The sequence below is a fragment of the Anomaloglossus baeobatrachus genome, chromosome 8, assembly GCF_048569485.1.
Source record: "Anomaloglossus baeobatrachus isolate aAnoBae1 chromosome 8, aAnoBae1.hap1, whole genome shotgun sequence".
Lineage (NCBI taxonomy): Eukaryota > Metazoa > Chordata > Amphibia > Anura > Aromobatidae > Anomaloglossus > Anomaloglossus baeobatrachus.
In genome coordinates, this window is record NC_134360.1 from 200,125,648 (window position 1) to 200,141,978 (window position 16,331).

The 16,331-nt window shown below is 42.9% G+C and overlaps 1 protein-coding gene across 2 annotated transcripts in view; it reads left to right on the forward strand.

The window, feature by feature from the left end:
* Positions 1–16,331, forward strand: part of DPYD (dihydropyrimidine dehydrogenase) — a 1,712,944-nt gene that overhangs the window by 821,745 nt on the left and 874,868 nt on the right. For both annotated transcript variants that reach the window (XM_075321045.1, XM_075321044.1), the window contains exon 9: positions 13,276–13,383. In XM_075321045.1, the coding sequence (XP_075177160.1) occupies positions 13,276–13,383 (108 nt within the window). The remainder of the gene's footprint in view (positions 1–13,275; positions 13,384–16,331) is intronic.

Consider the following 16,331-nt stretch of genomic DNA (forward strand, 5'->3'; position numbering starts at 1 on the left):
GTGGCATCCTATACGTGGCTATTGGACTTTGCTATAGTCCCACTAGTGCAAAGACATTTGCAGAGCACGTCTGCCTGCATTGCACACTACAACTTTTTTAAACTAAGCAATTTTACTAGCAAACACTCAGTGTACCTAGTGGCATCCTATACGTGGCTATTGGACTTTGCTATAGTCCTACTAGTGCCAAGACATTTGCAGAGCGCATCTGCCTGCGTTGCACACTCCAACTAATTATAACTAAGCCATTATACTAGCACACACTCAGTGTACCTAGTGGCATCCTATACGTGGCTATTGGACTTTGCTATAGTCCCACTAGTGCCAAGACATTTGCAGCACGTCTGCCTGCGTTGCACACTCCAACGAATTATAACTAAGTTACATTGTCAGGGATATTTATTCTTTATTATTCTGCTGTTAATAAAGCTAGACCACCACTGCAATCTTCACCACCTCTCAATTTTTACTACCACATTTTCAGTCCACAATCTTGTCGCAATCAACATGAGTGGCAAAATGACAGATGCTGGTGGAAAGGGGAAGAGGCGTGGTGGAAAAGGCAAAAAAGGTTTTGTCAGTGGGGAAGGTGCCAAAGCTCCATTATCATCTGCTGAAGATAGACCATCTACTAGCAAAAGTAAGATGTCTACTACTTATTGTGGACAATCCGATGTGCTCCCTTTTTTACGGACACGAACAAGAGGAACAAAGGTAGATGATGGGCAAAAAAGGAAAATGCTTGAATGGATCTCAAGTGGTCCAACAAGTGCCCTCTCAGCCACTTCAAGTACCGCATCCAAAAAACACCATTCCTCTGAGTTGTCATCCCAATCACACTTGATTTCTCCCAGCTCTGAAGTCTCCATCAGCCCTGCACAGTATGGTGGAACTGAGATGGCTGAGTCTGCAGAGCTGTTCAGTCACACTATAGCCTGGGAATCAGAGGTCTGCTCCCAAGCTACAGTGAGTACAGAACAGGAAATGGTCTGCAGTGATGCCCAGATCCTTTGTGACTCAGATTCAGGCCGTGAGGACCAAGTTTCTGAGCATAATGTTGACCCTTTGTCACAAACTGTAACACCTGTGGTTATAGACAATGAGGAACATACTGATGAAGATGAGACGCAGATACCCGATTGGGATGACAACTTAAATATTCGGTCAGGGCAAGAAGAGGCTCGGTCTGAGGGGGAGGGGAGTGCGAACACAACAATTGATGATGACGTTCTAGATCCCACCTACTGTCAACCCCCAGTCAGGCACTCGAGGAGGTCAACAGAGGCGGTGGAGGAGGATGCAACCGACGACGAAGTTACCTTGCGCCTTCCTGGACAGAGTCGGAGCACTGGTAGCACGTCTACAACTGCATCCTCAGCCACCACTCTGCCTATGAGCATTATTCGGGGTGGATCAACAGGTCGCATGGCCTCTAAGCCTTGCCTAGCCTGGGCCTTTTTTCACATCGAAAAAGATCGCCCAACTCATGTGATATGTAACATTTGTCATGATTCTGTTAGTAGAGGTCAAAACCTCAGCAGTTTGACAACTTCTTCCATGAATCGTCACATGAATAAATATCATAAGTCCCGGTGGGAAGCTCACCGTGCTGCAATGCCGGCTAGCGGAGCGAACCATCCACCGCCCGCCCCTTCCAGTGCATCCGCGCGCTCTTCATCTTCTAGGACTGTGGGGACAGCTGTCACACCTGTTTTTCCACGCAAAACTTCCACCACTGTAACCGCAACAGGCAGTTTGCTTGTAAGGTCGTCAGTTGGTTTGGAAGGGGAAACAAGTGAGTGTGTACAGCTCTCTCAGACATCGATAGCACCAACGTTGGATGAAGGCAACATCATGTCTCCGCCTGCACTTTCCTCACAAACCTGCATTTTTCCAGGGACACCCTACTCAACACCGTCTACACACAGCAGCCAGATCTCTGTCCCTCAGATGTGGTCAAATAAAAGGCCACTTCCTCCGACCCATGACAAAGCTAAGAGGTTGACTCTATCCCTCTGTAAGCTGTTGGCTACCGAAATGCTGCCTTTCCGCCTAGTGGACACACAGGATTTTAGAGACCTTATGTCTGTCGCTGTGCCCCAGTACCAGATGCCTAGTCGCCACTACTTCTCTAAGAAAGGTGTGCCCGCGCTACACCAGCATGTCGCACACAACATCACCGCTTCCTTGAGAAACTCTGTGTGTGAACGGGTGCATTTCACCACCGATACTTGGACCAGTAAGCATGGACAGGGACGTTACATGTCGCTGACTGGGCACTGGGTAACTATGGTGATAGATGGTGAAGGGTCTGCTGCACAAGTCTTGCCGTCCCCACGACTTGTGTGTCAATCCTCTGTCTGTCCAAGTTCCGCCACAGCTTCTGCATCCTCCACCTCATCTGGGTCCTCCACCTCCGCCCCAAGCCTGCCTGGTCAGGCCACCAGCGTTCTCACTGCGCAGAAGGAATCACGCACGCCTCATTACTATGCTGGCAGCCGAGCGCAACGGCATCAGGCGGTCTTTAGCTTGACATGTCTTGGTAATAAGAGTCACACAGCTGAGGAGTTGTGGTCAGCTCTGCGGTCCGAGTTTAATAAATGGTTGTCTCCACTCAACCTGCAGCCTGGTAAGGCCATGTGCGACAATGCTGCAAACCTGGGTGCGGCCCTTCGCCTGGGCAAGGTGACACACGTACCTTGTATGGCTCACGTGTTGAACCTTGTCGTGCAGCAATTTTTAACACACTATCCTGGCCTAGATGGCCTTCTGAACAGGGCACGAAAACTGTCTGCTCACTTCCGGCGTTCAAGCGCCGCAGCTGAGCGACTTGCATCGCTACAGAAGTCTTTCGGCCTGCCGGTTCATCGCCTGAAATGCGATGTGGCGACACGCTGGAATTCAACTCTCCACATGTTACAGCGACTGTGGCAGCACCGCAGAGCCCTGGTGCAATACGTCATGACGTATAGCCTGGGCCAACGAGATGCAGAGGTGGGGCAGATCACCCTGATGGAGTGGTCTCAGATCAAGGACCTATGCACCCTTCTGCACAGTTTCGACATGGCGACGAATATGTTTAGCTCTGACAATGCCATTATCAGCATGACGATTCCAGTCATTTACATGCTGGAGCACACGCTAAACACTATTCGGAGTCAGGGGGTGGGACAACATGAAGGGGAGGAACTACAGGAGGATTCATATGTGCAAGGGACAACAACATCACCAAGGTCCAGACGTTCATCATCACCAACGCAGCAGGCATGGGACCATGGGGAACAGGGATCGACAAGGGCGCATAGTAGCAGGCGAAATGTTGAGCAAGGTGCAGGAGAACATGAAGAAATGGAGGACGAACTGTCCATGGACATGGAAGACTCAGCGGATGAGGGAGACCTTGGTCAAATTTCAGTTGAAAGAGGTTGGGGGGAGATGTCAGAGGAAGAAAGAACGGGTAGCACCTCTATGCCACAAACACAGCGTGGACTTGGTCCGCATGGCTGCGCAAGACACATGAGTGCCTTTTTGTTGCACTACCTCCAACATGACAGTCGTATTGTCAAAATTAGAAGTGATGATGACTACTGGATTGCCACACTATTAGATCCCCGGTACAAGTCCAAATTTTGTGACATAATTCCAGCCATAGAAAGGGACGCACGTATGCAGGAGTATCAGCAGAAGCTGTTACTCGATCTTAGCTCGGCTTTTCCACCAAACAACCGTGCAGGTGCAGGGAGGGAATCTCCCAGTTGTAACTTGACAAACATGGGACGGTCTCGTCATCTTCACCAGTCTACCCGTACCAGTAGGACCGTATCTGGTGCCGGTAACAGCAATTTTATGGAATCTTTTCATAATTTTTTTAGACCCTCTTTTGCAAGGCCACCAGAGACAACAAGTCTGACACATACTCAACGGCTGGAGAGGATGATACAGGAGTATCTCCAAATGAACTTCGATGCCATGACTGTGCAACTGGAGCCTTGCTCCTTTTGGGCTTCAAACATAGAAAAATGGCCAGAGCTCTCCAGTTACGCCTTGGAGATTTTGTCGTGTCCAGCTGCCAGCGTTGTCTCTGAACGTGTATTCAGTGCTGCTGGGTGTGTGCTGACAGATAAGCGCACGCGTCTGTCCAGTGACAATGTGGACAGACTGACGTTCATCAAAATGAACAAGTCATGGATCCAGAAGGAATTTACTACCCCTGTGTCATCCTGGGGAGAGTAAATGCTTGTGGATTTGGAATGTGCTTGATGCAAATCAAAACATCCTGTTTGCAACTAGGGCCCAAGTGCTGCCACTGATGGGGTGGGTGTCTGTGTGGCCCAATTTTTGGAAAAAAGGGAGACTCCGCTTGGAGTAACCCTTGCTTACATCGTTTTTAAAAGAAGCCAAGATGAACAAGTCATGGGTCAGCAAAGACTTTGCTACCTACCCCGGTGTCATCCTGGGGACGGTTAATTATGGGGAATTTTTGAATGTGATTGATGCAAATCAAAACATCCTGTTTGCAACTAGGGCCCAAGTGCTGCCACTGATGGGGTGGGTGTCTGTGTGGCCCAATTTTTGGAAAAAAAGGGAGACTCCGCTTGGAGTAACCCTTGCTTGATGTGTTTTTAAAAGAAGCCAAGATGAACAGAGCTGGGATCAGGAAAGACTTTGCTACCTACCCCGGTGTCATCCTGGGGACGGATAAGAATGGCGTATTTTTGAATGTGCTTGATGCAAATCAAAACATCCTGTTTGCAACTAGGGCCCAAGTGCTGCCACTGATGGGGTGGGTGTCTGTGTGGCCCAATTTTTGGAAAAAAAGGGAGACTCCGCTTGGAGTAACCCTTGCTTGATGTGTTTTTAAAAGAAGCCAAGATGAACAGAGCTGGGATCAGGAAAGACTTTGCTACCTACCCCGGTGTCATCCTGGGGACGGATAAGAATGGCGTATTTTTGAATGTGCTTGATGCAAATCAAAACATCCTGTTTGCAACTAGGGCCCAAGTGCTGCCACTAATGGGGTGGGTGTCTGTGTGGCCCAATTTTTGGAAAAAAAGGGAGACTCCGCTTGGAGTAACCCTTGCTTGATGTGTTTTTAAAAGAAGCCAAGATGAACAGAGCTGGGATCAGGAAAGACTTTGCTACCTACCCCGGTGTCATCCTGGGGACGGATAAGAATGGCGTATTTTTGAATGTGCTTGATGCAAATCAAAACATCCTGTTTGCAACTAGGGCCCAAGTGCTGCCACTGATGGGGTGGGTGTCTGTGTGGCCCAATTTTTGGAAAAAAAGGGAGACTCCGCTTGGAGTAACCCTTGCTTGATGTGTTTTTAAAAGAAGCCAAGATGAACAGAGCTGGGATCAGCAAAGACTTTGCTACCTACCCCGGTGTCATCCTGGGGACGGATAAGAATGGCGTATTTTTGAATGTGCTTGATGCAAATCAAAACATCCTGTTTGCAACTAGGGCCCAAGTGCTGCCACTGATGGGGTGGGTGTCTGTGTGGCCCAATTTTTGGAAAAAAAGGGAGACTCCGCTTAGAGTAACCCTTGCTTGATGTGTTTTTAAAAGAAGCCAAGATGAACAGAGCTGGGATCAGGAAAGACTTTGCTACCTACCCCGGTGTCATCCTGGGGACGGATAAGAATGGCGTATTTTTGAATGTGCTTGATGCAAATCAAAACATCCTGTTTGCAACTAGGGCCCAAGTGCTGCCACTGATGGGGTGGGTGTCTGTGTGGCCCAATTTTTGGAAAAAAAGGGAGACTCCGCTTGGAGTAACCCTTGCTTGATGTGTTTTTAAAAGAAGCCAAGATGAACAGAGCTGGGATCAGGAAAGACTTTGCTACCTACCCCGGTGTCATCCTGGGGACGGATAAGAATGGCGTATTTTTGAATGTGCTTGATGCAAATCAAAACATCCTGTTTGCAACTAGGGCCCAAGTGCTGCCACTGATGGGGTGGGTGTCTGTGTGGCCCAATTTTTGGAAAAAAAGGGAGACTCCGCTTGGAGTAACCCTTGCTTGATGTGTTTTTAAAAGAAGCCAAGATGAACAGAGCTGGGATCAGCAAAGACTTTGCTACCTACCCCGGTGTCATCCTGGGGACGGATAAGAATGGCGTATTTTTGAATGTGCTTGATGCAAATCAAAACATCCTGTTTGCAACTAGGGCCCAAGTGCTGCCACTGATGGGGTGGGTGTCTGTGTGGCCCAATTTTTGGAAAAAAAGGGAGACTCCGCTTGGAGTAACCCTTGCTTGATGTGTTTTTAAAAGAAGCCAAGATGAACAGAGCTGGGATCAGCAAAGACTTTGCTACCTACCCCGGTGTCATCCTGGGGACGGATAAGAATGGCGTATTTTTGAATGTGCTTGATGCAAATCAAAACATCCTGTTTGCAACTAGGGCCCAAGTGCTGCCACTGATGGGGTGGGTGTCTGTGTGGCCCAATTTTTGGAAAAAAAGGGAGACTCCGCTTGGAGTAACCCTTGCTTGATGTGTTTTTAAAAGAAGCCAAGATGAACAGAGCTGGGATCAGGAAAGACTTTGCTACCTACCCCGGTGTCATCCTGGGGACGGATAAGAATGGCGTATTTTTGAATGTGCTTGATGCAAATCAAAACATCCTGTTTGCAACTAGGGCCCAAGTGCTGCCACTGATGGGGTGGGTGTCTGTGTGGCCCAATTTTTGGAAAAAAAGGGAGACTCCGCTTGGAGTAACCCTTGCTTACATTGTTTTTAAAAGAAGCCAAGATGAACAAGTCATGGGTCAGCAAAGACTTTGCTACCTACCCCGGTGTCATCCTGGGGACGGTTAATTATGGGGTATTTTTGAATGTGATTGATGCAAATCAAAACATCCTGTTTGCAACTAGGGCCCAAGTGCTGCCACTGATGGGGTGGGTGTCTGTGTGGCCCAATTTTTGGAAAAAAAGGGAGACTCCGCTTGGAGTAACCCTTGCTTGATGTGTTTTTAAAAGAAGCCAAGATGAACAGAGCTGGGATCAGGAAAGACTTTGCTACCTACCCCGGTGTCATCCTGGGGACGGATAAGAATGGCGTATTTTTGAATGTGCTTGATGCAAATCAAAACATCCTGTTTGCAACTAGGGCCCAAGTGCTGCCACTGATGGGGTGGGTGTCTGTGTGGCCCAATTTTTGGAAAAAAAGGGAGACTCCGCTTGGAGTAACCCTTGCTTGATGTGTTTTTAAAAGAAGCCAAGATGAACAGAGCTGGGATCAGCAAAGACTTTGCTACCTACCCCGGTGTCATCCTGGGGACGGATAAGAATGGCGTATTTTTGAATGTGCTTGATGCAAATCAAAACATCCTGTTTGCAACTAGGGCCCAAGTGCTGCCACTGATGGGGTGGGTGTCTGTGTGGCCCAATTTTTGGAAAAAAAGGGAGACTCCGCTTGGAGTAACCCTTGCTTGATGTGTTTTTAAAAGAAGCCAAGATGAACAGAGCTGGGATCAGCAAAGACTTTGCTACCTACCCCGGTGTCATCCTGGGGACGGATAAGAATGGCGTATTTTTGAATGTGCTTGATGCAAATCAAAACATCCTGTTTGCAACTAGGGCCCAAGTGCTGCCACTGATGGGGTGGGTGTCTGTGTGGCCCAATTTTTAGAAAAAAGGGAGACTCCGCTTGGAGTAACCCTTGCTTACATTGTTTTTAAAAGAAGCCAAGATGAACAAGTCATGGGTCAGCAAAGACTTTGCTACCCACCCCGGTGTCATCCTGGGGATGGATAAGAATGGCGTATTTTTGAATGTGCTTGATGCAAATGTAGCTGTGAAGTGTACAACTGGGGCACAACTGCTGCCACTGAAGGGGTGGGTGTGTGTGTGGCCCAATTTTTGGAAAAAATGGAGACTCCGCTTGGAGTCACCTTGCGGTGTTTTACATGATTTTAGAAGGGCGTGCCATGCCTATATCTGTGTGTCCTCCTCTTTTTCCTTGTCCAGCTGTTTTGTTTTCGCATGAGTATATGTCCTTGTCACTTTCCAATGTGTTTGAGTTGTTTGTCACCTTTAGGACACCTTTGAGGGTGTTTTCTAGGTGTTTTTCTGTGTTTGTGATTGCCTGCCATTGTTTCCTATGCAGTTCGAGTTCGGTTCGTCGAACGTTCGACGAACCGAACTCGAACGGGAGGTCCGTTCGGCGAACCAACCTCGAGCCGAACCGCGACCGGTTCGCTCATCTCTACTAGCGACGCCGGATGTGCGTCACGAATTTCGTGACGCCGACGACATATCGTTAGAGATATCGTTGCATGTAAAGCCCTCTTTAGTGATAGTTTGAAAGACAACGCAGTATCAATTGCTGATTTGATCCAATTGAAGTAGTATTGCTAAGGTTTAAACACCTTTACTATACTTTTTGCTTTGCAAAAAAGCAGATAAATATGTCATCACAAGGTTTATTTTTTTTGGCATGAATATGTTATCTATAGAGCTACTCAGACTTGCAAAAAAACGGGACCGGCGGGACCCTTCTAAATTAAAAAAAAAACAGAATCTGGTACCCATATATTGTATATACTCGAGTATAAGCTGAGGCCCTTATTTTACCACAAAAAAACTGGGAAAACGTATTGACTCTAGTATAAGTCTAGTGTGAGAAATGCAACAGCTACTGGAAAATGAAAAAAAGTAAAAGTATATACCAATAAAATGTAATGTCCCCATATTGTCCCCTGTAGTAATGTGCCCCATCTTTCTGCCCCATCTTTATGCCCCATAGCAGTGTGCCACATCCTTGTGCACTATAGTAATGTGCACTATCCTTGTGCACTATAGTAATGTGCCCCATCCTTGTGCCCATCCTTGTGCGGCATAGTAATGTGCTCATCCTTTAGTAATGTCCTCATTCCGGTCCCCTTCTTGTCCAGTATGCCGTTGTTCACACATACACACAAACACAAAATAATTATCACCTGTCCTCTGTTCCTGCGGTGTCCTCGGCTGCTTCTTGCAGTCCGTAGGCATGTAGACCCCTCGGTGATCTCTCCCAGAGCCGACGCTGCAGGCTGTCATCATGGCTTTACTGCAGTTGAATGCTTTGTGGCACCGTAAAGCAGTCAACTACAGCATTACGGCAGCAGCCCTGTGCAGCGGACATGGTCATTGAGGGGTGCTTCTTGCAGTCCGCATGCACAAAAACCCTTTGGTGATCTTGTCCGGTACACGAAGCCACCGCTGACATCATGGTTTTACTGCATTTGAATGCTTTATGGCGCTGAAAAGCATTCAACTGCAGTAAAGCCATGACGGCAGCATGCAGCGGCGGCACTGGGTGAGATCACCAGGGGTCTAAGTGCCTGCGGAATGCAAGAAGCACCCCTCAAAAATCGTGTCCACTGCACAGGGCCGCCGTTGCTGTCATGATTTTAATGCAGTTGAATGCTTTACAGCGCCACAAACATTTTACTGCAGTAAAGCCATTATGGCAGCCTGCAGCGGTGGCTCTGGGCGAGATCACCAAGGGGCCTACATGCTTGCGGACTGCAAGAAGCAGCCAAGGACACCGCGGGAACAGAGGACAGGTGAGAATAATTTTTATATGGGAACCCCACTCAAGTATAAGCGAAGGGGGGCGTTTTCAGCATAAAAAAATGAGCTGAAAAACTCGGCTTATACTTGAGTATATACGGTAAGTCAATAGGCACCAGAATCCAGAGATTAAAATGTTGCTAGCAGGGATAGGGGAGTAGGAGCACGCGTGGTATACTCACCGAGGCATACTCATGGTGTCATACTCCTTCCAGGTCACGCTTTTCCCTTCTGAAGCCGACATTTTAATATTCACTATTTTGCCCGCCCACCGACTCGTGTAATTGGTTGCAGTTGGACATACCCCCACCCTGAGTGGCAGCATGTCAGCTGAATGCAACCAATCACAGACGACAGGACAGCCAGTGGGTGGGCAAAACACGGAAAGCTGTGTGTATGCGATGAGTGTATGCGCAGTACAGGAAGTGAATGCGCGACCCAGAAGCAGTTTGCCATGACACCAAGTCTCCTTAAGTATGAAACTCTCGCTTATTTCTTTTTTTTGTTTATTTTCCCTTTAATTCCCAAATCCGGATCATGCACCCGAAATCCCGTGCCCAAGTCCGGCACCCGGGCATCTTTGAAATAGCGCAAATCCAGACTGTTACAGCCTGGATTCGCTTAGCCCTAATTATCTATAAAGTAAAGATTGGATAATAAGTATAAGGCCTAGTATTTTTTTAAGCTTAATTACAGGTTTTTCTAATATACAGTATGTAACTTTTAAATATTTCTAAGTTTGAACTATTTCGGTGATTTTGTTACTCATGATTAAACATTTCTGGAGCTCTTTTTTGAACATGAATCCAGTGAAATATTGAAAAAACCTTTTGTCATTTGGAGTGTACAATAACATCGCAATTAGTGTCATTTACTAATTAAACCCACATGGCATTTCATCTGCTGGTTGCATTTATTATACAGTAACTTAAATGGACAAATTAAAGAGAAATTAAAACCTGTATTTGATATTAATTTATTGTAGATATGAGATTGTGTCTTCCAGAATTAAGTCAACAGAGGACATAAAACGTTAGAAGCCCATAGTGCATACTTACACCTTGACAATAACTTTCTGATCACAGAGAGGTCAAAGTGTGGAACAATTTAATTCAATTGTATCAGGTCAATTTAGGATACTTTAATACAGATATTGGAAAGGATTCACCTTCCTGTGGTGAGCGGAGCCATAGTTTATCTTTGTACTGCGCTAAATTGTCTTGACTTTCGAAACCTTACACTACTGCCTCCAATAATAGAAGAACGGAGAATCCAACATTAACTTAATATGTGACTACACTGGACTTGGAAGTTATATACCATAGTATGTATCTCCCTTTTAAAAAAAAACAAAAAACAAAATAAACACCGTATATAAACATCAAGAAAAAGAAAAAATGTCTGGGACTTAAAGGCCAAAAGGCCAATGCATGTGAGATGAGGGGATAAATTATTATACTTCCAGGTCACCCCAATTTCCTAAAAGATTTTAAATTTACAATTAAGGCCCTCATTCTTCTTATTTTATTTGTGCATTACGATGTAATCTTTATTGTCCGAGACTAATTGTGAAGTACTGAGTGTTTGGTACCGTACCGATTTGGGTATACCGTATCGCGGTGGGATGGCTTTATGCTTTTTTTTAAATCAAAAATAGCATTTACTAAGTACTGTATGTTAATAAATATGCACTATGCTTTTATTTAGTTATAACAGGGTATATGTTCATATTATTTTCATCATTGGTTTTCTTTATCTTATGGCCAGTGTGAACATGCTCTTATAACATGCATTTATACCAACTCATGCTTTCGCTCATTTTTTTTTGCTTTTGTTTTTCTATGTTGGAATACACATTAGTAATAATAATAATAATAATAATAATAATAATAAATAATAATAATGTATTCTTATCTTTATTATCATTTTTATTATTATTACTATCATTATAGAATAAAAATAAATTATAAAAATAAAAACTAATAATAATAATAATAATTTAGTAATATATTACTACTAGTAGTATAACATAGTAATATATTATTAATATATTATTACTATAATTATAGAAGAAAGATAAATAATAACAATTAATAATAATTATTATTATTCATATTATTATTATAAAATAAAGACTACTACTACTACTACTACTACTACTAATAATAATAATAATAATAATAAGAAGAATATAATATTAATAAAATTAATAATAATTATGATTATTATAATTATTACTATCAATATAGAATAAAGATTCAAAAATAAAAACTAATAATAATAATAATAACTATTATTAATATTATTATTGAGATTATATAGTGAATAATAATAATAATAATAATAATAAATATTAGTGCTATTGCTGCTATCAATATATAATAAAGACTAATAATTATAATAATAATAATAATAATAATAATGCTGTTATTATTATTACTATTATTGTTGTTATTATTATTATTATTATTATTTGTGTTTATTTTTTAAAACAGTCTTGATATTCTAAATTTTCAGATATTGATCACGCCTTCAACCAAGGAGTAACACCTTTTATACCTGCTTATTATGTATGGATAGATGATAGAGGGATAAATAGACAGATGGATTGGTAGATGCATTACATGATTAAAATCTTTATACCTAATGCAAAGAATAAGTTAATTTCTCTGAACTTACATTTAAATACCCTTGACATGGCAGAATGGCTTGACGACATTCTATACTCAACACCCGCCACGCGCCCCACTAGCCACATCTAGTTTTATTCCTAATATATGATCTGGCATATTAATAGAACTAAATGATGCGGCTCTAGTTTTATAAACATATAGTGTTTAACATTTGGATACAACTATTACAACAGAACATAAAACAAATAAAATAATCTATATGGATAATGTATATTATCAACATTTTCTATAAACTAGTTTGCATTTGAGATATGAAATACAGTTCCTTTTTGTTTCACATTGTAAAATCCCTGGAAATATTATTATACTCAGAATTCTATTTTTTCATGTAACCAGTTTTCTCACTTTAGTTTTTTTACTCCTTCCCCCTTATGTGATGCTGATTTTCTCATTTATCTACCACTGAGGTATGGATCAATACTGTTCAATTGCAAACCTGTGTTTATAAAGGGTTTACAAAGCCACATGTCCTATTTTAATGCCTACTTCTGCTTCTTGAATAAAAAAAAGTAGCTTCTTTGGTTCAGGCAGTCAATGTGGATTTCATATCGATTCTCTGGGGTGTAAGGTGCATGTACAGAGCTAACGCGTGGTCCTAAAAATAGGACAGCTCATTAAAATTGATCATTGCGCTGTAAGGTCCTTTCATGGTCTTCCTTAAATGTATATTTATCTAACATTACACTGCTTTAAGGATCTTAAAAGCTTCGTTAAAGTTCATTTTGTATTTATCACGACTTTCAGAAACAGTTTGTTGTATGCATGTAAGACATTTATTAATGTTTTAACTAATTATGCAAAAATCGAGTTTCTATTATTCTTTGAAGAAAACATTTGTAAGGTTTAATATAACTAGAAAAGGGCTTAGCACAAGGAAATAACACCAAAAGGAGAATCCAAGTGTCTGCCCCACACCCTTTGGTCTGCCCTAGACATAACACAATGTATCAGTTTTGCATGGAATATTCCTTTAATCATAGCATATTCTGGAATTTCTTGCAGGTAACATTTACCCTCTTCTTTTAGGATTGCCTGAGCCAAAAATTGAAGATGTTTTCCATGGTCTTAAAATAGAACAAGGTTTCTATACATCCAAAGGTTTCTTACCTCTTGTGGCTAAAGCAAGCAAACAAGGTGAGTGCATTCTAGAGAAGAGATATTTCAGATAAAATGTGCACAAAATGTCATTATTCTTACACATGTAAATATTACTCAAATAAATGCATTTCCAGGGGGGGAAAAATTGTAAAAATCTGAGGTTTTTTTAAAATACAGTCAGGGCCAGAAATATTTGGACAGTGACACAAGTTTTGTTATTTTAGCTGTTTACGAAAACATGTTCAGAAATACAATTATATATATAATATGGGCTGAAAGTGCACACTCCCAGCTGCAATATGAGAGTTTTCACATCCAAATCGGAGAAAGGGTTTAGGAATCATAGCTCTGTAATGCATAGCCTCCTCTTTTTCAAGGAACCAAAAGTAATTGGACAAGGGACTCTAAGGGCTGCAATTAACTCTGAAGGCGTCTCCCTCGTTAACCTGTAATCAATGAAGTAGTTAAAAGGTCTGGGGTTGATTACAGGTGTGTGGTTTTGCATTTGGAAGCTGTTGCTGTGACCAGACAACATGCGGTCTAAGGAACTCTCAATTGAGGTGAAGCAGAACATCCTGAGGGTGAAAAAAAAGAAAAATTCCATCAGAGAGATAGCAGACATGCTTGGAATAGCAAAATCAACAGTCGGGTACATTCTGAGAAAAAAGGAATTGACTGGTGAGCTTGGGAACTCAAAAAGGCCTGGGCGTCCACGGATGACAACAGTGGTGGATGATCGCCACATACTTTCTTTGGTGAAGAAGAACCCGTTCACAACATCAACTGAAGTCCAGAACACTCTCAGTGAAGTAGGTGTATCTGTCTCTAAGTCAACAGTAAAGAGAAGACTCCATGAAAGTAAATACAAAGGGTTCACATCTAGATACAAACCATTCATCAATTCCAAAAATAGACAGGCCAGAGTTAAATTTGCTGAAAAACACCTCATGAAGCCAGCTCAGTTCTGGAAAAGTATTCTATGGACAGATGAGACAAAGATCAACCTGTACCAGAATGATGGGAAGAAAAAAGTTTGGAGAATAAAGGGAACGTCACATGATCCAAGGCACACCACATGCTCTGTAAAACATGGTGAAGGCAACGTGATGGCATGGGCATGCATGGCTTTCAATGGCACTGGGTCACTTGTGTTTATTGATGACATAACAGCAGACAAGAGTAGCCGGATGAATTCTGAAGTGTACCGGGATATACTTTCAGCCCAGATTCAGCCAAATGCCGCAAAGTTGTTTGGACGGCGCTTCATAGTACAGATGGACAATGACCCCAAGCATACAGCCAAAGCTACCCAGGAGTTCATGAGTGCAAAAAAGTGGAACATTCTGCAATGGCCAAGTCAATCACCAGATCTTAACCCAATTGAGCATGCATTTCACTTTCTCAAATCCAGACTTAAGACGGAAAGACCCACAAACAAGCAAGACCTGAAGGCTGCGGCTGTAAAGGCCTGGCAAAGCATTACGAAGAAGGAGGAAACCCAGCGTTTGGTGATGTCCATGGGTTCCAGACTTAAGGCAGTGATTGCCTCCAAAGGATTCGCAACAAAATATTGAAAATACAAATATTTTGTTTGGGTTTTGTTTATTTGTCCAATTACTTTTGACCTCCTAAAATGTGGAGTGTTTGTAAAGAAATGTGTACAATTCCTACAATTTCTATCAGATATTTTTGTTCAAACCTTCAAATTAAACGTTACAATCTGCACTTGAATTCTGTTGTAGAGGTTTCATTTCAAATCCAATGTGGTGGCATGCAGAGCCCAACTCGCGAAAATTGTGTCACTGTCCAAATATTTCTGGACCTAACTGTATAACATCCTCACAATATAAATAAATTATTATTGTTATTATTATTATTATTATTATTATTATTATTATTATTATTATTATGATTATTATGATTATCAGTATTACTATTAATATTATTAGCAGTATTATTATTAGTATCACTATTATTATTATTATTAGCAGTAGTAGTAGTAGTAGTAGTAGTAGTAGTAGTAGTAGTAGTAGTAGTAGTAGTAAATAATAATAATAATAATACATTGATTACGATAAAGATAAAGTCACAACAAAAAGAAACCAAGGGAATATCAGACATTGGTTGGCTGGGTGGGTAAAGTATTGAGGTTTTAAATCGGGGTGTAGCCTGGACATACCGCCTGCAGGTCGCATGCTGTGAGAGTACTGCTACTTTAGCTGATCTCACCGCCTTTTATCAGCACACACAGATGAATCCTGAGGCCAGATGACGGGGAAAACAAGCCTATGTTCCCAGTCACCCTCCGAGTGCACCCCCGGTCACAGCAAACAAGGTATAGCTAAATACCTTAAGGATCCCACACATCCTCCTCAGCAACAGTCACGGTCTGCAATGGCAGGCGGGAGGTGCGTCGCTGTGTCTAAGCCAGCAAGCAGTGGCCGTTCCCCTGCTTCTCCTCCCCGCTCTGCACACTGTGCGGGTGAGCAAATACCGGCTGCTTTAACCCTGTCCCCATCAGAGCAGAGGTTTTAAATCTAATGGCAGACATACACAAATCCTGTTTGCATGTGGAGTATAATATAAAGGTAAAGTATCAAAGGGGTTTGCCCATGAACAAAGTTACTATATATACTCGAGTATAAGCCGAGTTTTTCAGCCCCTTTTTGTATGCTGAAAATGGCTCCCTTGGCTTATACTTGAGTGAGGTTCACATAAAGAATTTTGTGACCTATCCTCCATTCCTGCAGTGTCCTCAACCTGCTTCTTGCAGTCCACAAGCACATAGACCCCTCGATGATCTCGTCCAGTGCACAGAGCCGCCACTGCAGGCTGCTGTCATGGCTTTACTTCAGTTGAATGCTTTGCACCGCAAAGCATTCAACTGCAGTAAAGCGCTGACAGCAGCGGCAGCCCCGTGTACAGGATGCAATGATGGAGGGATCTATGTGCTTGCAGTCTGCAAAAAGCACCCTTTGATGATT